General features: G+C 39.9%; 1 protein-coding gene across 1 annotated transcript in view; it reads left to right on the top strand.

Annotated features, from left to right (window-relative positions):
• Window positions 1-23308, top strand: part of STARD9 (StAR related lipid transfer domain containing 9) — an 80921-nt gene extending 57613 nt beyond the window's left edge. The window contains exons 21-33 of the mRNA XM_062495368.1: window positions 208-398; window positions 3574-4054; window positions 4942-16119; window positions 16947-17144; window positions 18294-18477; window positions 18928-19074; window positions 19722-19827; window positions 20401-20543; window positions 20773-20837; window positions 20925-21130; window positions 21521-21600; window positions 22001-22159; window positions 23207-23308. Coding sequence (XP_062351352.1) covers window positions 208-398; window positions 3574-4054; window positions 4942-16119; window positions 16947-17144; window positions 18294-18477; window positions 18928-19074; window positions 19722-19827; window positions 20401-20543; window positions 20773-20837; window positions 20925-21130; window positions 21521-21600; window positions 22001-22159; window positions 23207-23308 — 13240 coding nt within the window. The remainder of the gene's footprint in view (window positions 1-207; window positions 399-3573; window positions 4055-4941; window positions 16120-16946; window positions 17145-18293; window positions 18478-18927; window positions 19075-19721; window positions 19828-20400; window positions 20544-20772; window positions 20838-20924; window positions 21131-21520; window positions 21601-22000; window positions 22160-23206) is intronic.
• Window positions 23309-24607: the final 1299 nt, after the last annotated feature.

Here is a 24607-nt window from a genome sequence, read left to right on the forward strand (position 1 = left end):
TTTCATGTTTTTCTGGCATTTATGACACTTAGAGGGTTGCAGCCTGCTGTGACATGTATATATACAGCTATGAGTTTTTGTCATAATGCACCCTTACTGAACAAAACAACATCTTAAATGTCGTCTGTCTTTCTTTAGTAAGATGACTTGTTTTATTACAGATACTATTTGTTTTTGGTTTAAATTCACTGTCAGCATTTCTAGCAGCAGAGAAATAGATGCTGTGCATGAAGAGTACAAGCAGAAACTGAGAGACCAGGAAGCTTTCCACAGAAAACAAATTCAACGACAGCAGCTCTTTGTTGAGGATTTAAAGCAGCAGATTCTGAAAGGACAGATCAAAGCAGAGGAGGAACTAGAAAATGACCAGGCACTCATCAACCAGCAAATCCAAGAAAGTGAGTACCTGCCTCTTCCCCTGCTTCAATTCCCTTCCATTTCTGCATGCTTTCATCCTCTCAACATTTTTTGTCCCAATCATGATTTTTTTTTTATGAGTGGAACTTTTATTATGGCTAATTACTGGATTTCTCCTACAATTGCCTTTCCCTTGAGAACAGTTAGTGAGCTTTGATTAAGAGAACTAAAGGGCCTCCTTTGCAGTGCTCCATCAGCACTGTTTAATTAGCACTGCAGGTCATTGCTGGGAGGGACAGCACCAGCTACTCCCCTGTGGCTCTGAGCCTCTCTTCTCCCAGGCTGATCACAATCCTGCCTCCCTACAGTAGTGGTTCTCATGTTCTCTGGTTTGTCTTCTAATGAATGATTTGATCTAGTTTTCAGTTTCTCAGACCAAAACTTATGCAGTCAGCTATCTTTTAATTATGCCAGCCACAATGAAGAGATGGAAGGGAAATTGTTTTGATGGGATATAGCAGAAGAAGATGTAAATAGAAAATCAGGAAAGCTTCCTATAGAAAATCAGGAGAGTTTCCCCAAAACATCTTTATTTTGTGGCTCTGTAGACTTGTTGTCTGCTTCCCTCTAGTTCTGCTGTTTTCACTGTGCTGATGCAAAGCTTAGCCAGGCAGGTGTTTTTTGCCAGCCAAATACAATTCTTTACTTGGCAGCCCACCAAAGTTCTTCACCTTTTCTGTGCCCTCTGAGGCTCAGCTCCTGACAGAGGCAAGTTTGTGAGCAGAATTAGAATCTTAAGATTGCAGCTCTCTTGCAGGGAAACTGATCTGTCAATTGGCCTATTATGCTTGCTAAAATCATGCTAAAGAGAACATGTCTGGAAAAAAAATGAGGAAAAAAGTTTTGTATGTGAAAACTAAAAACATTATTAAGAAAAATTAACTAACATAATGACAAAGATGCTTCCCTTTTATCCATAGGGTAACCATAGAGCTAGAATTCCTACCTCTGTGCATGTGCTCTATGCAGAGCTGCCAACATAAGCAGGACAGGAGACTCATTGTGGTGGGGATCACTGATGAAGTATGTTTAACAAGATCAGTATTCATCAAGCAAGTGATACCTACAATGTCTCTGCACTAATGATTTCTTGCATTAGGGAATCTTCCAGAGCCCCAAATTCCTCTCTTGCAACTCATCTGTGCAGAGCTGCAGGTAGCCCTCATTTATCACATGAAACTTAAACACCTCTTAATTCCTACACCCCTGAATAAGCAGTGAAATATTATTTATTTAGTAAATGACTGCACATTGAAAGCAAGTTAAGTTAAAAAAAAAATGCTGCTAGTAAGACAGCAGTGCTTTGGGAAACTTTGGTTCTTTAAGAAATGCTCCACTTGTAAAGGAACCTAGCCTGAGATTTTTACATTGCTTGTTCAGCAATGGAAGGGGGGTTTTTATTTGCTTTGATAACTGAATGTGTATATTTTTATAGCAGCATAAAAATTCTGCTTCATTAAGAGAACATGTTCAAGCCATCAGATACAACCTGGTCACGGTGATCTCAATAATCCCTTCTTTTGTTACAGTTCATCATAGCTCAGATTGAAGCTGGTGTGCTCTGAAAAACCTCTAAGCACATCCATCCCTTGCATGGAATAAAAGCAGTCTTGCATCCAGGGTTTAGAATAAATCAGCCTGTTTGTGTTGTCTACTACATCCTCACTGACTGCAAAGATCAGGTCTGAATATTTAGAGCAGACTAAGTGTGTAAGCAGAGGCAGCATATTTTGTTATCAAGACAGTTGAATCACTTGGTACATGAATATATTTGGCATTTATGATCTGTAGGGGTCAACAGAGGAAGAGAATCTAATTCTTTTTGTGGAGTAGAGTGGTAATTCTGTGAAAAATATATTTTGACTGGTGGTATGAGCTTGTTTTTTTGAATTGTTTGTCATAATAGCTAAGGGTTGTGTTGGCTTCACCTGCATCTTTGCCATGAGAGTATTTGTTTTACTTCATGCATGTTTAGCTAGTTGATCTTTAAAGTCCCTTCCAACCCAAGCCATTTAAAGATTCTGTAATTTTATGATTACATGCTAAGATACAGGAGTTCCCATCAGGCTGTTTTGGCAAGTGCTCCCTGGGGCAGCCACAGTTGCCAGAGACAGCAAATTTGTGGTTGTTGCTCTACCTCAGCCAGGTGCCACACAGGGATTGCTTTGCTGGAAAAGTTTTCATCTGATGCATTTAGAAAGGCTATCAGAGCTCTCTGGCAGGTACCCATGTGATGGCATCCTTGTGGCCTTGTCTGTAACTCACCTGGAAGGCTGCATTCCCATCCACAGGACTGGTGGCTGTCAGCTGCCCTGCAAATGAGACCCATCTTCAGTGGGGCTTAGCGAGGTCCAGCCTCCAGGCTTGCTGAACTTGCCACCAACAGTGAGCACAAAAATTGCCCTTTCCTGTGCTAAACAAAGTCTATTCGTATGACTCTGGGCTCCCTCATTTTCCATTTCCAGCATGCCAAGGTAAGTGGAAAAAAAAAATATTTTGCAGGTGGGTTTGTTTTCATTTAGCCAAGTTAAAGAGGAAAGGATAGGAGCAAAAGGCACAAAGAAATGTTTGGTTTACAAACATTTGTGCAACTTTTTCCTCTAGTTCCCTTGTTCAATCCACTCCCAGTGCACATACATTCTTTCCCATACAAAGTTTAGCATATGACTTCAGAATAATTAAAGCAGAAGTAGTAGCATATTTCACAGAAAAAGAGCTAATGAAGTCATGCTTCTCTACTGTGAATATATACCCTGAAAAGTACGCAGAGTTGAACTCAGGTCTTTTCATACTTCCACTGTATTTTACCAAAATTGAGGTGATATTTGAGTGTAATCTTTGAGAAATTGACATTTGTTCTACATTTTTTCTTACAGAAAAGGTCTTAACCACCAGTCTCTTTAGCTGCATTGGCCAAACCCCTGCTTATATTCTGCTATTGCTACCCGAGTCCTTAACCCAATGAAGAAGCTTTTAGTTATCAATGAAGTAGAGCAGCAGTGCACTTTTCTTTAAATAGTTTGTTGAGTCTCTACATGCATAGAAATTCTGTTTTCAAATTACCTCTAAAGGCTGATTAGATTAAGAAACAAGATAGTAAAAACTAATGTTTTTCCTATGATTTTTACTTTCTTTCTATCACTGTTTTATTTACAGATCAGCAGTGGCTTATAAATGAGAATAAACGTCTGTCTGCTCTTCAGCAGCAGCAGAGGGAGTTTGCAGTGCAAACAGAGTCTACACTGTGTGCAGAGGCTGAGGTGCAGAGCACTACTGGGCTGGAAACCTGCCTTTCTCTGCTACAGCAGAACAAGAAGAGACTGGTGCAGCTGGAGCTCCTGCAAAGGTACTCCTTAAAAAAGGCTGAAAGAAACATAAGAAGGAAAAAGGTCAAGTTCCGGCTCGAAAGGATAGTCAAGAAGCAGAAGCTACTGGAAGCCAAGCAAAACCTAGAGCAGCTGGAAGCTAGGTGCTGGCTCAGTGAAGAGTGTATGAAAGAACCCCAAGTCCTAAGTGACAATATTTCTGTACAGTCCTCTTTGGATCACCACTTGCAAAAGAGACAGAAATCGTTGGGTTTGAGCTCCTTGCAGCACAGACATTTGTTCTGTAACTTGTACCTGCCCCAAGGACCCAGGTAAGTTAACATCTGCCACATCCTCTGCACTTTCAAAAGTAATGTAAATTCAAGGTATTTTCAGTGGCCACCTATAATCCTGAATGCCTTTCAATGTATTAGAAAAAATCCCCAGATTTGCAGTATCGGTGAACCCACTATATTGTACATCAAGCTGGAGCTGTTTGTCCTTTCCTCTGGGTTTGTACAGTACGTTCCCTACTTATCTGTTTGACATAGTCTTTCTCACTTTTTTACCTCTCTCAAGCCTTTCTGCACTTTTTACCTCTTTGAGAAGGCTTTTTAGAAGTGGCTTAACTTTAGTTGTTGCCTTGTTCAGACTGCTGATAAATACTAATTTCTGCAGAATTTTATTCTGATTATCATCATACTCTTCAGAATACCGGTATCTTTGGGGTGATTATGGATAGGACTTTTATACTGGTCAGTATAAAAGCCTTTCTCAAGCCTTTCTCAAGCTAAATAAATATCTCTATGCAGTGCTAAAAGGTTGGGATGCTACAGTGTCTATCACAGCATGGTCTTTAGCTATTTCCACAGCAAGAAATAGCTAACTCTACTAAGTGGATTTCAGTGACTTAGAGCTATCTTTTATTTCTAATTAACATTTACAGCTACTTGAGTCTAAAGAGATTCAATATGAAGCTATGTCTCGTAGCATTGAGCTATTTCTTAGTTTGCAGAGCATCTTTCCAGGTAGCAAGGGGATTTTATAATTAGTCACAGAATTTATTTTTTTTTTATTTCCTGCTAGAATTGGATTTGGAGAGACATTAAGATTGTTGCTTCATAAATTGTTATTCTTATTTGCAAGATGTTACTGTGGTGGAAATGTTACTACGTTATTCAAGCAAGGATTGGATTTTATTTCTTCTTTATTTCCACAGCTGTTTTTCGAAGAGGGATTCTGCCTCAAAGTTATCTACCTCACCAAATACTGATCAACATTGTAAAGGTACAACAGGGACATTGTCACATGTAGAATACCTTTACAGAAGTGGTAAAGACATTTCTGGAAGTGATGACCTTAATGATGAAAAGCCTTTTCAATCCTCCTTCTCAATCCAGAGGCAGCTAACTGAAAAACAAAAAACATCTTCAATTGAAAATAAAAAAGGAGCAGAGAAAGACTCTAATGATTCAGCTATCATGGCTTATATCAATAAAAATTGCAAAAAAATTGAAAAGTTGGATGACAGCCCAGGGCAAGCTGGATCTCAAAACCAGACCTCTAAAGGTTCCTCTCCTGATCTTTTTAAGGAGAAAGATGAGCCTAAAACCTTTATTGCAGGGAGAAGAATGACAAAATCAAAGGTGCTAGGAGATTTAAGTCAGCCTGCCAGTAGCAATGTAGCACAAAATAGAGCTCAGGTATCCAATAAAAAGATTAGAATGGATATCAATGGAAAAGGCCACAGGTCTTCTCCAGAAAACTTTCCTAAACAAATGAAAAAAACAGTGTATGGAAACCCACCATCACTGCATCTAAACCAAACAGTCAAGAACTGGAAGACAGAGGAAAACTTAGTCTTGCCAAGTCATGAAAAATCATCAGTTGAACAGAAAGAATTTCTGATAACAGCGACATCAGTAGGAAATCTCACTAAGATGAACTCACAGACACCACTCTCTTATGTTGAAAGAAAGTGGCACAGTGCTGAGATACTAAGTGCTGGGGTGTCTAAGACAGCCACAGATGTGCTGGGGAACTGGCAAGAGGATGATGAAAATGAGATTTCTGATACTGACAGTTCCTATTCTGTAGATTCGCTCTCCTGTGCTTATGTAAAAGCTTTCCCGGAGAAACTGAAACTGGAAGATTTTGACAGAAATAAATGTCTTGCCAACCCAGAAGATTCTGAGAGTGATGACAGTCAAATGTCACAAGACTCTCTGATAGAAAAGGAAAGTAAAGCCAAAAAGCAAAATACAAGCCAATTTCACAAGTTAAAGGCCCATCATGAGCCAGCTAAGCTTTACAAAAGCAGAACTGAGAACCGTATTTCATCTTCAGTGACATTATATGCATCTCACAGGAGACTGGGAAAGGCTGAAAGAAGCTTTTCTCTGGATAGCTTAGCTGATGGAGAAGAGATGCCAGCAGAAGATCTGGTAGAAGAATCCAAATCTGACTCATCCGATGAAGTGCCAGCAGAGATTTTCTGGAAGTTACAAACTCCTAAATTGCTAGCTACACAGACTGAGGAAGACCATGAATCCAAGACCTGCGACAGAGATACAGAAGGGACCAATTATGATCTGAAGTTGAGCAGTTCCTTTTATTTGAACACCAAGACACAGACTGCTTCCAGTAATGCTTGCGAGCAGTTGCTGAAGGGGACAAAAGTCTCTTTTGTAGAACAAGAAAGGTCACTTGAAAGAAGACTCTACTATACAAGTGGAATTCCTTTGATTGCTAATGATGCCTGGTCTTCCTGTGACTCAAAGGTTGACATCAGCAACTCCAGAATAACAGCATCTTCTTCCCATGAAAACTTGGAATTTCAAGATGCTGATCTGTGCTCTTTGAGCAAACCAGAACTTTGGCTAAAGAAAGATGATCTGAAGCAGTCAGCTGCTGAGGTTTCCTTTGTTTCTGGCTCTAAGCAGATTCACAGCATTGCTCACAGTCCTCATCATGTAAACCAAATAAACTCAGTTTTCTCCTCTGACACATTGGAAGTACCTTTACCTGAAACAACAACTAAAACTGCAAGCAGGGCTTCTGAGAGCGGATCATTAAGTAAGACTTTTAAGGGATGGACAAACTCTAATGAAAATTCTTCCTTAGAATTTCAAAATGTAATGTCCTCATTTGTTAGCTCAGTAGGACCAAGTTACTCTTTTGTTCCTACTTCAGCAGAGCGTGATTATTATGAACACTCAAGGTCAAAGCATCCTGAACAAGAACAACTGGGTGAATTGTCTACTTACAGGTCTGCTACTGAATGTACAGAAACACTGAGCTGTTTGGAAAGCACCTCCACTGCAGACTGCTTGTCACTGGTATCTAAGGAAGAGGAGAAGTCTCTCGCCACAACTCATCCAGAGTTGCCAAAAGATAACACTCTGAATAAACTACCTTTTATCTCTGTGTTGCCTGTGCATATTGTGGAACAGAGGAATGGCTGTGTCGATGCAGATTTAGAAGATGACTTACTACAAACTTTTTCAAAAGATGAGCTTGACAATGACTACAAAAACTTGATGACAAAATCAAGTGTGACAGGTGCATCTGTCAGTGCACCTACTGCTGAGTGTTCTATGGGACTTGCTCATAATATGACCTCAACACAAACATCTGCAGTACAACACATCCAATTTGGAAACTGCGGGCAGCTTTTTCCAGAACAGAAAATACCAACGTGTTGTGATGAAGGTTTCTTTCTCAGTGACTTAACAAACAAGAACTGCTCTCTAGTGAGCAGTTACAAGCTTCAGACTCTGGCTGGACAAGGAGCAGAATCAGCTGATACAGAAGAACACCCCAAGGCTGGTGAGAGTCATCTGGAAACAATGCAAGAAACAGATCGTGAACAAACACCTGCAGAAGTAACAGCAGAAACAGATTTTTCCTCACAGAAGACAACATATCAATGTCACCCTTTAGTTGTTGCTACCAGTGCAAGTTATGACCAGTCTGCAACACCAATGGAGATGTCTCAAAAAGAGAGAATCTGTATGGAAATAAGCATAGATAGCTTGGCAGACATTGTGCCAGAGGTGTCTTCATTCAGCGATCATGAAGAATGCGTATCAAAGGATGAAGGCTTGTCTTCACTAAATCATTATGAATTCAAACACAAACCTGGTTCAAAGGATTATTCCCCTGGGTGTGCTCTAGCAGACAATCAGGCAAGTTACTTATCCCACCAAATTTCAGAAAATTATATGTTATGCACTGATAACGTAAGAGAAGAAAGCAGTGAAGGCAAAGAACACAATGTATTGAATTTTCAGGCTGTAGTTCAGAAAGAATTTTCATCCAAATACAAAAACCTAGTGGTAAATGAAGTAAGTGATTTTCTGCTGAATGTAAATGAGAAAAATACCAAGTCCTTTCCTGCTTCTATTTGTGAGAATACAAATGATTTTCTCCCAGAATCTAATTCAAGCCTATTTTACGAAGTTTCAACAAAAGCTAATCTTTTTCAAAGTGCATCTGAGACTGAAAATTATGATAAACTATTGGAGCATGTCACAAGAGTGAAAGGAGATTGTGATACTACATCTAATCTTGCTGTGGAAGTCAGTGTCACAGAAAGTTGTTCTGATGCACATTCTGGCTGCCTTTGCCCAACATGCTCTTCAAAATCAACAGGGCAGAAAAACACTAAACATAAGACAACTGATATTTCTGCAGAATTTGATGCTCCTGTACTCTTGGAAACAGAAATACAGAATGAATATTTACTTGAATCTAGAGAAGAGAAAGAAGCATTTTTTGAAAGTGATTGCCCAGAGGACATCTTTCGTGTTGAACATGAGTTGGGAAGGGTATTTGAATGCAACAAAAATGCATCAGCTGCCATTTCTCAAGAGGAGAGTTCATATAGAAATAAAGAATCCACATTTTTCAGAAACAAAGAAATGGGTACAGAAGAAACCATGGCTCCTTATCAGAATACAGGGACAGCCAGAGATGAGGAAATAACAAAATCAATCAATAATCCAAGCAACTTAGAAAAAAGTGGATTGGAAAAGTGCATTAAATCCAGACACACTGAAAGTTTACCTGACAGACCAGTAGCCCGAGTCCAAAGTGTAACTGAAGACAGAAGTAGAAATTATTTTAAAGACATCAGGCTAACTCAGAATCCAAAGAAACCTCCTGATATCACAACTTGTGAAGTTCTCTGTGAGTTTAATACAAATCTGTGCCTGACACATGAAGAGGTGGACAAAGATGAACTGCAGGAAGCTGGCACAAGGGCAGAACATACTCAGGAATCAAAAGCTCTTGTGCATTCTGGCAGCCAACTTGAAACAAGCAGCTTTTGCCAAAAAGAAAAAAGTGAGAAAATAGAAATAGGTATTTATTCAACAGAGCTTTCTGTTGCTCCCAAAACCACTGCTTCACCTGTGTGTTCCCACACAAAAGATATTATTCAGAATACTTTGGGATTCCTTGATACTGACAAAGGAATTTTACGGATGAACGGAACAACAGAGAGTGTAGCTGAAACAGTACTAATCCCAAGAAGGCAAGGAAATATTTCAACAAAACTTGAAAATGAAGGACAAATAAATTCTAACAATTTAATTAAGCATTGTGTACCAAACTGTTTGCCCCAGGAAGACAAGGTTAATGAGTGTGAAGTGACTGGGAGTGAAGAACAAATTACCATGACAAACACTGAGGAGCTGGTTAGTATGAAGCAAGACGACACATGCACAGATGAAAATGATTATTTTAATGAACAGTCTCCAGCTCCGCATCAACTGTATGGTGACAGAGGTGACAAAGAAGAAATTTTAGATCAACTTAATATCCCTGAAAGGTACCTGATGGCTTCTGAAGTAGAACCAAATATACTGTTAGAAGATGATTCAAGATACCATGACCCTACTGAAATGAGTGAGGATGGTGATTCAGTGGACTCTGCTACAGAGATAGGAAATGTCATTGATGCATGTGAATATTCAGTTGATGATGGTGCTGGTATTGACCAATACAGAACTGAACAAAACTTTACAAGTCTCGACAGACATACATATGTGAGTTGCTCTGTGCAAGCCCCTGAGCATGGCACTTCAGAAAACTTGAATGTAGGTATAATTAGAAAAAGTTCTGATATTTGTGAATTGGATCAAGTAGGCTCCAGAGCTGAGGAAGAGAAAGTGCAATTGATGAAGCTACTAGAAATGGCCAAAGCAGACAAACAAAAGAAGATATTTGTAGAAAACACAGAGGAGGTAGAACAGATCATTTTGCAAAACCTGGATGAACTCTTCCCTGAAAACAAAGGCAGCTACCAAATGACCCATGATGACAGCAGTTTAAATGAAATATTAAGAGAAAGCCAGTGGATATCTACCAGCTTTTCTGGAAACAATGAAGACATTAGCAAGCAACAAAATCTACCAGCATCACAGATGTGTACAGAAAAAAACCGAAAACTTCAAGACTCCCCATGCCAGTCTGTCAATCAGCCTTTATACCTTGGAGGAAGTGATGATTCCCATCTTGTTCAAGATGTTCCCACTGCACTGAAAGGATCTACAAAACCATCCAACAGCAATCTTGGAACTGGAGCTGTTCTGGCTTACTACAAAACATTAATGGAGAGTGAGATTGGTGATGGTACATCTGTTACAGCCAACAAAACAGGAGAAGATGAACGTCTTCCAGGTAAAACACGAAGTAAGAGTGTAGCTGTTCTGCAAACTGGAACCATGCAGCAGAGGCAGGAGGAAGAATCCTCTGCATTTAAAAATGGACCCGATTATGCCATATCTGTGCAGCCTGCAAATGAGAAAAGCTCTCTCACTCTCTACAGTGCAGGTAGTCTTGAGTCTGGAACTGTTGTACTTCATCAAAGGGCTGAAGGAAGCTCATTTTTCTTGGAAAAATTGGATTCTTCTGAAGATAAAATACAGGATATTAATAATGCTTCTGAAGAACACAGTATGGATTTAATGGTTAATAAATTATTAAAAGACTGTCTTAATTCCATAGAAGATACAGCCCAAGAGGTAAAGGGTACCATTGTGCCTGATTCACTAGTGTTGGATACTTTAAATCTGCTGTCTTCCTCAGAGAAAGAAGTGATGGAAGACATAGGGGTGGGAAAAACCCATTCTTTATTAGAAAGCTCTACCCAAAAAATATTTCAGAATATTAATACAACTCAGAAAGTACCTCAGTTGGGAGGTTCATCACTGCATGATGAGAAGACATTTTTAAGTGCAAGCTATCCTCCAGCAAACAGTAAATGTGAAAACACTGAGTTTCCTGGTGTAGCTGGATATCAGCATGAGCCCACAGAAAACCAGGAATATGAGGCTTCTGAAGAGTGCTGTGTAGACCAATTAGGCAACACTGTTTCTGAGAAAGCTTCAGCACTTTCAGAAGGCCTGAACAAGTCTCCAAAGGAAAATCCACATTATACTAAAGACTTTCTAAATTATAACAGGAACTTAGGCACTTCTGGATGTTCTCCTGGTCTTCTGAATTGTCGAGCATCATCTGCAAATAGTTTAATTGTCAGCAATGGAGACAAAGGTAAAAATGATACTGTTCTTTCTGAAGAAACAAAATACTTTGAAAATGAATCAGCTGATTTGAGCATATCTGTAACTTTTCCTCGTGTTTCTCAAAAAGGAGATGGAAAGGAAGATAATTGTGCAGTTGCACAGGCCACATATGATCAGAGTAATAAACTCCCTGAAAAAGTTGTAGGAACAGAGCAAAAGGAGAAATATGTTCAAGGTTATTTCCAGAATTGTGGTGATGTAAAAGAAGATAAAATTAATCAGTTCTCAGAACGCTGCAGTAACACTAATAGTGTGACTGTGCCAGAATCAGGTCTGCTCACTTTCCAGAGCCAAGGACAGACTGTCCATAATGAATCAAAGGCTCTTCCATCACACTCTGCAGAAGACACTCCACCTGGGACAACATTTCAAAGCTCCAAGAACTTCGGTGCTTTTAACACATCTTTACTTGGGGACTCAAAATCTCTAGTATTTAGTCAGCTTGAGGACTCACTTCAGGACAGTTGTTTGACTGAGGAAGTGTCCTGCAACTCTGCAGATGTGTGCTCTGTAAAAGCAGGAGATTTTTCCCAGTCATTTGCAAGAGTCAATTACCCAGCCTTGACATCATTTTCAGAGTTTCCTTTAACTGCAAATATAAGCCATGGTGAAACTACCACATGTGATACTTCACATTCAAGTATGTTGAAACAGTCTCCATTTGCTGTTTTGCAAATACAAGACACTCAGTCTGATAAAGCTGTGGTATTTGATGAGCCAGCATGTGCTTCAGGAAGTATTTTACTTTCTCTTGCAAAAGAAAACAGGTATTTTCCAGTGTCAGACATAGATTTTACTTCATATGAAAATTCTGCTTTAGATGGGGGACCTGCATATGGAAGTAAAATACCTGACAGTGATACAAAAATTGATCAACATCATTGGGATAAAGTTCCACCACAAGAAGCTTGCAACAAACACATAGAGAAAATACCAAATGATAACTCTCTTTTACTACCATCATTAGCTGTTTGGGATACTAGAAGGGCAATTCCTATGAAAGAGGGACAAATGAGAAATACACTTAACAGAAGTAAGGAAGAGCTGCATTCAAATATTGAGGCTGAACATTTTGCAGTAAAGGCAGAGCAGAGAAAAACATTAAGTAGAGAACCTGCTGAAAAGCAAACTAATGTATCCTCAAATTCTCCAAATGAATTAACAGGCTCAGAAGTTACAGTGTTGAAAAATCTGTATCCAAGAGATGTTCAAGTGGATCCTGAATACACCTGCAATTCATTTAGTCCAGCATTTCCCACATACAGAAGCCCTGATCCCAGACTACCTTATCACACTGCCCTGGGTTTTGAAAGAAACTCTGCAGATCTGCAAGATAACTGTCAGTATGTTCCTGCAGGTGAACAGATAGAACAGGTGCCAGATAGAAAAAATACAGATGGTAGAAAAGAGATTTTACTTTGCAAAAATAATATATGTTCCAGCATTGATAGCCCTGCTGCTGCTGCTGAGGAAGACATTTGTTCAACAATGGGGGACACTATAATGAGTAATAATACTCTGAAATCAGAAAGACTCGATTTTTCTGTAAAAAATAATGAAACAAGCTCCATACACTTTTTGCCAGAAAACCAAGATTTAACTCCTCAAGAATCCAAATTGGTGCAATTCAGGAGCAAAAGATCATATTCTACGGCACAGAGTACAAAGGGCTGTAAACAAAGTGAACGGAGACCTTATTTACAAAGTCACAGAGTATCAGCTCCAGCTATTGTTGTTTTCTCTGATACAGAATATACTTTGGAAGCTTCATCTAAGGCAGATTCTGTGTTACATGCTGCATCTAAATCACTACAAGATTTGAATATGAGTGTAGAGCCTCCGTCACCAACTGAAGATGATTTTTATGGAATTGAAAGATTTTCAAAGCAGGAATCAAAATTTCTACAAGTTAAATCTAAATACAGATTTCAGCAAAAAATGGCACAAACTAAGAAGCTTGCAAACTGTGGTCCCAAAAACTTACAGAATTTTGCAACAAGAGGTCAAAGTAGCCAGTCTTTGAAAGACTGTACTAGTCAATCTCCACCATCCTTACTGCCCACAGTTCACAGTTCCATGTGTGCAGAAGCAAATGTCCATTCAAAGAGCGGTTCTGTAGCTCAGTGTAGTGAAGGGAAAGGAGAAGAAGCTGGATACCAGACAGAAACTGATTTATTTTTGCAAAATAATAAAGATGCGATGCATTTTAGATCAAGTGATATCAACCCGTACATTCACCCATGGCAACAAGATAGAGCCTGCAAGATTGGCTGGAAACAGTATGTTTTTGGAAGTGCAAGTGATGTCTCTTGCAATCAAATTCCTTTGAATCTGGAAAATCGTAAAGTTATGAGATGTTCCAGTGTAGACAATGGATTGAACTCTCAAAATTCTCCTTTTCGTTCTCATCTAAGTTCATATGCAACAGCAAAAGTTTTGTCAAGCACTTTGAGTAGCATTGAAGGTCTTCAAGAATGGGACAGTGTCAGACAAGACTTTCAATCAGCATGCTCGAGTGACAGTACCAAACAGTACAGCAACATATCCAGTGAAACATTGGAAAACAACTCAGAAAATAACACTGCTGAACTTGCGAATCCTTCTGCACAACCTGGTAATTCTTCAATGCAGGTTGATGAAATTGTACTACTATACCCTTCAGAGTCTGAAAAACCTTCCAAAAAACCACCAGGGACTACATGTGAGCAAGGAACACAAACAGCAGCTACAGGAAGGTATAAAAGGCAGAGAAGACATCAGAGAAGCTATACAGATGTTTCTGCAAAAAAGGAGGAAACAAACAGAGATTTATTTCATCAACCTTCTGCTTGGACTAGCATGCACAACCTGTCCATGCATCTGTCACAGCTTCTTCAGAACACTTCTGAGCTGCTGGGAAACCTTTCCCAACAGAGTATTATAGATAATGAGCAGAATGCCAAAATCAACCAAAAACAAACTGAAGGTGCTTTAAAGGCTATTAGATCAGATAGCTGTACTCAGACTACATCAGATGTAGGCACTCAGACTGAGATTTTGGAAAAATCTCAAAGCAAACATGAAGAAAAACAAGTGGAGGCAAAAATGGAGAAGGAATTGAGGACAGCTCAGGTAGTAAATGTTGATTGGAAAGAAATTGATGCAGATATAGTAGGAGAGATTCCCAAAAGGAAAGAGGAATCACCTTCTGTTGAAGAAAGAACACAAGAAAAAACAGGGATGAAAAGTCTGGGCAATTCTGACTTCCATGACAGTCTTGACAGCATTTTGGAAGACTCCTTTATGCATCTGCCTTGTTTACCCAAAAATTCCACCCCCACCTTACATTTTCAAAAAACATCACTAAATGCACAGCAGAATGTTGCTTTTACTAGTACCAGAGCTTCACCTCTCACATCATCTTTGCCAAGTTCAGGGCAAGATGGTTCTTCATGCACTCTAGTTAGCAGCCCTACTAATAGCACCTCTCATTCTCCAACGTCTTACACTCAGGACAAAAGAAGTGTCAACGAAACAGAGACTCCAGCGGAAAGAAAATTTTGGTACAAAAATATCCTGCTAGTCGATAGGGCCTCTTCCCCTATTCTTACTCTCAGCGCTAGTCCCAGCAGCCAGACTGCTTTTAACAAGTCTGTCTGCCCTATTAAGGAACCTCTTGGATACTCCAGTGTTGCTTCAAGTCCCCTTCACACACAGAGAAAGATGAGGGCAGGTCCGCAGTTCAGCATGCAACATCATGTGGACAGTTTTTCACAGACAGAAACAGAGAGTGAATCAAGTACCTCTAGAGAACACAAGAGCATCAGAAAGAAATCTGGAACTTTCTCAGATAAGAAAGCAGCCAAAGATCTTTTAGGACAGGATGGTTCAAAAAACTTTGAACAGCAGCACAGGCTCAGGGTTGACACCCACACTACCATTTGTGCAGAACAGCTGTATCACTCCAGCAGCATGTTGGAGGTGTCAGGCCACAGTGGAGTTGTAACAGGTGATGTCAGAGACCAGGGCTCAGTTGCACATTCTCTTCATTGTATGTATGTTACAAGGGGTGGAAGAGGTTCTTCAGGTGGAACCGGGCATGAAAAGTACACTGGGAATTCGGATACTGCTTTGATTCGTAACTACCCTTCTCCAAATGCTGAATTATTTTTTAATAAAAAAATTAGTGCTCCTTGTTCAAGTAAGACAAATGCTGGCACATCCTCAGAACCTCTGGTAGAAGCATCTTCTCTACAATTTCATGATTTCTTCTGGAAGAATGAGAACAGCTGCCCTCCCCCACCCTCTGATGTGAGTGATGTGCAGACTTCCTTCCGAGATGACAGTACAGGATCCATCACTGGAAGTGAATGTGACACTGAAATTCCTGTCAGCAAGAACACGACTTTTGCAAAGCCATACAGGCCTCGGAGCTACAGTCTCCGTGACTTACCCATACACAATAAATTTAGCAACTGGTGCGGTGTTAAGAGCAGCCCTCCTCCCTTGTTACTCGGCTTGAGTGGCAGCGTGACCGACTTAAGAAGTCAGGCAGAAAAGAAGCCTAGAAGCACAGGATCAACAGAAATGGAAGGGAAATACCAGTCCTGTGACAGCAGGAGCAGAGAGATTAAGAGACTTCAGAGAGAGCGTGCCCAGATCATGTCTAGCATTCACCTGGATCTGCATCAGCATCCCCTCACAGTGGAACTGACTGAAGCAAAGCTCAATTATGGCATCGGGGAAACAGATGCCTTGCTGAGGGTCCTCCAGAGAGGAACTGCAGATGAGCCAGGGCCAATTCCAGTGAAGCAGCAACTTTATGAAAGGTAAATTACTTGTAACTTGTAGTGTTGTTACACTACAACAATGTAGTGTTGTTTTAAGTATTTTTAATACACTTCATGCAGCTTACATAACATTTAGCAATGAGCACTTAATCATTTAGTCACACTGAGCGAAGTAAATGTGAAGAGATACACTATCAGGCTTATTTTAAAGACTGTTAAGAAATGCGTTTAGGACAAAATGTTTGGGTTACTCCAAGAAAATGGGAAAGTGATTTTGTGTAGTTCAAATCTAGTGTTAACCCACCCTTAAAATTTCTAGCAGCCATGAGAGTTATCATGTGTATCCAGTGATGTGGGAACATATTTAATTGATTTATTGCAATGTAAAAATAATTGATGCATCCTATTTATGGAAATATCCCATTCATCCTTCTGAATAAATGCTGCTGTATGAATAAACAAAAATATTTTAACCCCCCATAAATATACTCCCATAATAAAAAAATTAAAATTAATTTTTAAAAAATCACGATACTTGATTCTTGTGATTGTGGAACTCAGTTTGGAAAACTGTTGCAACAAAAAATTGTGAAGCAGCTACATTAATCTCCATCCTCAATTTGCCTCTCAGCCATAACCAGCAGTAATCACAACCCTCTTGCACATTTCCTGCTGTCAGAAAAGCAGTGGCATTTTAGAATTTCTACATTATCTCTCAGCATGTAGACAAAAGGGTATTAGACGGTATTAGATTCCTATAAAAATTTTACATTACAAACCTGTCTAATATTTAAGTGCTTTAAAAAAATCAGTAAATGTAATTTTGCAGGGTGCATTTTGTCACTCTTACCACTTTTCTCTAACAGACATATGAGAACTATTGAAACTCTGAGGAAGGAAAGAGCAAAAAGGCTACAAAGGTACCAAAGAAGCCGAAGCCTGAGTCCCCAAAAGCATTTGAGTCTGTCCCAGACTCTGGATGCAAGTCAGAGGGATCTGGATCTCCCCAGCAGACGCCGGGAATATCTGCAAAAGCTGAGAAGAGATGTGGTGGAAAACACCAGGTAGGGCATTAGAAACCTCTCTTTAGGCCTGGTGTTCATTAACAGTGTCCACAATGGGTGCACTTCAATGGTTCTTACTGACATCTCAGACTTTGGGAGCAGGATTCTTCTCAGTGTGGGTGCATTAACCTTTGGGATAGAAAATGCTTCCAGGAAAAACACATGCCTGATTTTAGAAAACATTCATTAAAGACTTGGGTCTAGTTCTATTTCAGTCTGTAACAAGTGCCTAATTTATTATATGTGTATGATGGATGGGGACAGCCAATTATTCAATCTGGACTGATTAGAGACCAATCTGTCTTCTGAGTCCTTGTCGTGATTTAGGAATGGTATTCTCCAATTTAGTACTCCTGCTAAGGGATGCTTCTCCTTCCCCTCCAGCTGGAGGAACAAAAAGTAAAGATCATGGGTTGAGATTAGAACTATTTGCAGGAAACAGCAGTAAGATAAGAAAAAGAACAGCAACAGCATTAATAACAAAAGGCGTAAGAAAAGAAATTATTCAAACTGAAAGCCCCCTGACAATAGAAAATATGGGATGACTCCCTCTGCCACATCTTGGCTGGAAGGAACCCTTCTCCCCAGAAGAGTCCCTGTCCCCAACACAGCAATGATGTGAGGTGGTTCAGAATAACCTCTGTGTCCTGGCCATGCCCACTGTCAGCAAAATTAACCCTGTCCTGACAGGAACCAGGACCTTCCTTCACTAACATAAAAGTCACAGAGTTCAGTTTCATTTTAAATATCACAAAAGCCCTGCAGTATTTCACTATTTAGAATTTCAGTTTCTCGTTCCCCAGCATATTCCCTAAATTACTTTAGCTTCCTTTGTGGTGAGGAGACAGTTATTTTCCCAACACCATAATCTTGTCTGTGATATGCCAAAGCCATAACCTAATATCATGTGGAGACCAGATTTAGAAACCACTGTAGTAATCTCAGTAGTAAACTGGACTTGCAATCTGAGTCATTCTCCAAGGCTTATGTCTACTTAGTCTTTAGTGAGAAAGAGAAGCTTTCTGGATGCTGATGTGGTGGGTTTTAATTGCTTTTCTGGCAGGTTTTACTGTTCTAAATTGAAATATGATTTTCTCATGGTGTTTCAAGTAATTATGTGTGTTTCCCCTTACTTGTCCATTCTTACAGAGTTCAAGAACCAAAAAGAAGAAGTGTTCAGCACCCCTCAGACATTGAACTGTTGCTCCGAGACTATCAGAGGGCACGAGAGGAAACCAAAACTGAAATTGCAAGAGCTAGGGACAAACTCAGGGAGAGAGCAGAGCAAGAAAAAAGGCGCATACGGGAACAAATATTTTCTCAGTTACAGAAGGTGAGCATTATATTGAAAGTATGCATAATCTTGAAGCTCTAAGGATTTTCTTCATATGTAATTTTTATTTGGTCTTCTAGCACTGAGTAGTTGCATTGGTAAAGTAAAATCTCCAGTCTTTAACAGCTATATTTGATCAGCCAGTTAAGTCAGGGGCTTGAGGAGTAGACAAAGAGCAACAAATGAAAATTCATCTTTTTATAAAACTTCTTCCTTTTAAAAGCATCTTAGCATTAGTTTGATAGTCTGAACTCTTATATGTGAAGAAAGCAGCAAAAGCTGCATTTTCCCAGACTGCCAAGTTACAAACCTGCTTATTTAATGCTTTTTGTATGGCAGGTTTGTGTCAACACTTCTTGAGAGAAACTGGGTTTCTTTAGATTCCTCTTTCAACTTTCAGTGCTGGGGTGGTTTATTTGGGCTTTTTTTGTTTGCAATACTGTGTTGCAGGAAGAAGCAAGACTGAAGACTCTTGCAAGTACAAGCACTTTATGTACAGACTCCAGCCTGAGCCTCTCCTCTGGCCCAACATCTGGTTACAACAGCAGTAACACTGCCACATACACTGCAAGTAACTTCAGCAGCCAGGAAGGGCAGGTGAGAAACCACTGCTGTGTGAGACTGATGTCTCCTGATGCTTCAAGCACAGAGGCATAATGTAGGAACAGAGATGGTTTTTGAGATTATTTGAATTCTGTCACAGCTATGAAGCAGGACAAGTTTGCATTACCAGTACATAGATGGGTGACATGGGGTGAGGGAGATTTTTGTAATGTGATTGCAAAGGACAGTGACACTTTTTGGTTGTTTTTGTTTGTAATTAATAGATTAAAAATCAGATAGTTACTACTGCCCATGTAACGATCAGAGATCTGTCCAATTTCTTAGAAACAACAGGCCATTCCTTCTTCCCTTGTGATAAATCTGATAACATCTGATATTCTGTGTGCCTCCCTCAAGGATGCATGCATTGAGTTTCCACGTATGAAAATGGAAATTTCCTGAAGTCACTTTTGAAGTATTCATCCATGCATTCTTACACTTGCTTTGCTAAATTTCCCAAGTCAAAGCATCATTAAATATCATTTCATAATTAGGGGAAAGGCAAAGGGGTTACCTCATGATAAAGAGAAGCTTCCAACCTTGTAAGGCAGATTTGCTACTATTATTCCACTGCCTATGTAACACAATTTATTTTTCCCACTTCAAATGAATGATCCCACTTCTGCACTTTCTTAAACCAGGTTTCTTCTGGAAATACTTTGGTTTCAAGAGACACTCGAGGTCGCTCAGCTGTTAGAAATAGTCAGCTTTATACATTAGAGCAATTGCATAAGGATTCAACATTTGGTAAGTAAAATATACATTTGCTTCTTTTGAGTTGTCTCCCAAAGCCTAATGAGATTTGTCTTTTATGTAAATTCCCTACCTTTACATGACTTCAGAAAAATACCACCAACCAGTAGCCAGAGCTTGCTTAGAATTTCTTTAAATATTAAATGGTGATTTGCTTCCTCTGAAGTTGGTCTTTTGATGTGGTAACATCAAAGTACAGCTTTTTGAGATAATATGAGGATAATATTTTGAATGGAGGAAGGAAGCAAGGAGTGTGGGGCCCAAATCTGCAGTGAGTATAGAATTGTGCAAGCAAATTCTTATTTTAACCTCAAGAGTTAAGCTATTTTTCCTTATTTTGTTTTCTTTCATGTGGCAATAACCATTTAAACTTCAGTACTGCAAGGTATAACTGCAGTGTAATTACCAACACACAGACTGTCTAGGCAAGGGATGTTATTACTCCTTCATTAGGATCAGATGGACTGGGGGCTCCAGTGGAGAGTTTAAGTCCCTATAATTTAAGAATAGTGGTGGGATTACATTTTAATTTTTTTATTCCTTCTCTGGCTTTTTTATTTCCTGCAGAAGCCAGCGGAATTCAGCCACCTCTTCTTTCAAGTGGCACCAGCTGTAGGTTCACTCATGGATTAACTATTTCTGTCAACTCCTCTTCAACAAAAGGATACCAAGATTTATCCAAGCATATCTTGGCTAATGCTACTACTGAGGTGAGTGAAAACAGTTTTCACTTATTCCTTCTGGAAGTTGCAGCAAAAGTGGGTGGGACAAGTCTCGTTCTACATCACAGTTACCTGTTTGTCAGGTTCAGACACACTGAACAATTTTTAAGGATGGGTAAAAGTGAGCCAGGCTGCAGCCATGGGGTGCTGAAGAAAGTGTGGGGTGTTAGCTGGAATGTTTGAGTGAAGTTGGTGTAATTTGTCATTGTTTTCTAAGGTAATGGCAGCATGCTCTCATAACCTGAGGAACCTCTACACGTGCCAAGCAGCAGCTGGGTGGAAGTAAGTTCATGGCATGTCTGTGTAAGGGGAGCCTTTCTCTGTACCTGGTCCTCTTGTGGGCAACTACTTTTTGTTTGCCTTTGACAGATATCAGTGTACAGAAAAAGAGGTGCAGGTGTACTACAAAGTCTTCCCTTCAGCAACAAGGCATGGATTTCTGGGAGCAGGAGTGATAGAAAGACCTCTTCCCTATGTGTGGGGACTGGTGAGAGATCCTGGCAAAAGGCACCTCTATGACAGCTCTATCAATACAGCTCGAATACACAAGAAGGTAACCAGCCACATTCACCTGGGTGAGTATCCTCACACGTAGCAGATGGCAGTCACCATCACATCTGGATGTAGGCAGCCAGGAAGAAAGTTAAAGGTCTCTTGTTCCATTTCTTAAGTTGCGAACAAACAATTTCATTATTTAATATGGGAGCTTCAGCTTTGACTTTTCAAGGCTGATATTAAGCACATCTTGCTGAGAAATGCAGCTAAAGACAGTGGTTTGAAAGTAAAGAGAAACCTGAGGAGGCTCAAAAAAGCATTTTAAATTATATATTACAGCATATGAACTAGAGCTCTGCGAGCAGGCAGCAAGCCAAAATAAAATATGTATCTGCATGTAAGGGGTGGGGGACATTTTGCCAAGTAGAAGTTGTCAAAGTCTAATTCCCCCCCCTTTTTTTTTTCCCCAGTATATTTAGTGACTGACGCCTCCCTATGTTACCTAAAGCAGCCCCGGGATTTCTGTTGCATTACTGTAGAAGCCAAAGAGGTAAAGTGAACCTTCTGTCTGCAGCACAGTGGAGGAGTTGTTCTGATATTCTGGTTCAAGGATAAAGGAGAGAAATAAGTCAATCTTCATAACTGCAGAAGTTCCAGTGTAGCAGAAAGGAAGGCCATGCCAGTATCACACAAGTGAATTATGTGTAAAACCCTCTTGTGAATGACAACTGCCAACCAAGGTCCATCAGACAGTAACACGGGTGTCACACAGTAGATTCTGATTGCAAACACACAGGATCTTGACAAAAACAAATTTAATAGATAACATGAAAAATTACTACTCTTTTAAGTAAGTAACGTGAGACATATGCGTCATGGCAAACAAAGAAAATATTGCTATATGCATAAAATTTTTCAAATTGTTCATCTTTACACCTTGTCTCATGCAGGAGAACTTGTCTGTCCTGGCTATTCAGTCCGTCTACGATGCATCCATGCCTCACCCTTGTAAAGAAGCAGTGAGAGGGGAGATTTTGCCAAGTGCTTGGATACTGGAACCTGACATAGTGAATGGAAGAGAGATCACCAGAGTTATTTACATGGCACAGGTAAGTATCTTTCTGTCTATTCAACTTTGAATGCAAAAAGCTGTTACACAGCAGAACACTTAAGAGCTGGTAAGCAACAAAAAACACAATCCTTATGCTGTGCCCCATGAACCTTATGAAGTGACCACAGAGTCACCTCTTTCACACTTCTCAATGCACAGACTCTTAGTAGGATTGTGTTTAAGCACATGTTCCCAAGCTTTACAGTGTTCAAGGCTGTTTCCTTGGATATCAAGTTCTTCTGTATAGGCTTACTAGCAATTTTAGTGTATCTTGTGCTCTCATGCAGTGGGCCAATATGGGGAGTCTTGTTTGCATTTCTGCCTTGCTGCGGACAAAGGAAGTCCACCTTGGGCTATACTATTTTCAAAATCCCTGAAAATACTTCGTGCATTTTTTCTAACCGAAGTCATTAATCCTTCACACTTAATAGATACAAAAGAAAAGTCAAGATTAGGATTTCAGTTAAGAAAATTATAATCTTATCATCCATTTTTTAGAGTAATTTAAAAAGTAGACTCTCTTTGAGACAGGGGTACTAAGTATTTAAAAATGTCCAGAAGAGCATGCCATAATGTGTAAAATTTATTTAAATGGTTATGTGGACATAAATGCCATTAGTAAACTCATCTATTTAAAACTTCAGGATACATTTTAAAATACATTAATTAGCACATGCATTTTACAATGCATAGGTGAAATGCATATATGCATTTAAAAGTTTTATATGCATTTTATATTGCCCTTTAGTGTATGCATATACATTTTCAGTAACACTGTGTTTCTCAAACTAGCAAACTTGAATCCAAACTCAAAAGCAATGTGGGTCATACCTGCTAGAAGCAACATCAAATAGCAAAGTTTTGGAAGTCTGTGGAGCATTGGGAAGTAAAAGATACAAACCACACAGTAATGATGGCATTTGGCTGTTAACTGCCTCTATGCCTAGCACATACTCGTTACATCAGAGCTATTCCAGACTGGAGAAGTGTTCTGCTTAAAACAGGTTCAAACCCCAACATGCAGCCTTTCCTCTAATCCCTGCAGGTGGACCTTGGTGCCCCGGCCATCCCTGCCAGGCTCCTGAGTTCCATGGCCAAGCGGCAGCCCCTGGTGATTGCTCGGCTGGCTCACCTGCTCTCTGCTTAGTGCTGCAGCACTGCTGAAGAGCCCCTGACAGCTCACAGGGACACACAAGTGCTGGAAAGGGTCATGGAAAATATTGCCTCCTGAGGCAGCCACCACTTCAGGAGCCTGGCTGCTACTCTTGGACTATATGGGATACAGTGAGAGAAAAGGATCATTTGTTTTAGCCAGCATCGCTTATAAGAAATGCAGCAAGTTTAGCTGGGAACCTCTCCTCCTGGAAATAGCAATGGAAAACATCCATAGAAGAGAAGAAAGGTGTGCTGCTCTATAAAGAGCAGAGGAAGAGACCCTGCTTTACAATAGGCAGAATCTTAGAGTGTATTACCTAACTCCTGTTTCCAAGCAGCTTCAGAGATCAACTTCTTTCTTTAAGTAAGCTTAGGCTGGAAGCAGTATCTCTGTATGGCTTGAGACCTTTTACAGGCTCTTGAGCAGAGCTGCAAAGCCACTTTCTACTGATAAGTACCAAATGCAGAAGTCCTGACTGTGTAGATAAATCATTTATCTTATCTGGCTGCTTGTTCCCTTCCCCTTGAAGAGGGAAGTCAAAGCAGTTGCAATATTCACTAGACATCCTACACCCTGGATAGATTCTTTCATGTATTTGCTGACTGCAGCCAGTGTAAGTTGTTTCAGATTGCCACTACACTATGCAGCATCAGTGGACACCACCATACCTCAGGACACAGTTTTACTGCACTGCAGAATCAGGTGCTTTGAAACCAAGAAACCAAATCGTTCTACACAGTGACACTGTCATGGATAAGTTAGTACTCAGTAATCAGCTTGTTTCTAGAATTTGAATCCTGCAAGTAAGAGTAGCTCCAACATTTTTCCATAATGGTTTTTTCCATCAGCCCTTCTACACTTCCACCCAAATGCATTAGGAGCTCAAACTATAGCCTGATCATAGTCTCATAATGTGACCAGCTGTCTCACTGTAGCAAATACAGACTATTCCCATTCAATGACCTCATGGGACTTCTGTGGCCCTTATTCCAACAAGAAGGAATGCTGTCAGGCTTTACATTGATTCAACACAGTCCCTAGCTGGTTCACATATTCCTAAATTTATACAAAACCACAACCACCTCAAATATCCAAATAACTTCATTTAATTCTTCAGCACAACAGTACAGAATCACTTTAGCTATATCTAAGCAATAAAAGCTGCTATGTTATGCTTTCATTAGCTCAAAAAAGCCCACGTTGTTCAAGAAGCTCTTGCACTTTGAATTTGTCAAGTGAGAAGTGTGTACTCAAGCATCCACCCTACTGCAGTCAGTGCCTGCTACTTTA

The sequence above is a fragment of the Cinclus cinclus genome, chromosome 6 (assembly GCF_963662255.1).
Source record: "Cinclus cinclus chromosome 6, bCinCin1.1, whole genome shotgun sequence".
Classification (NCBI taxonomy): Eukaryota; Metazoa; Chordata; class Aves; order Passeriformes; family Cinclidae; genus Cinclus; species Cinclus cinclus.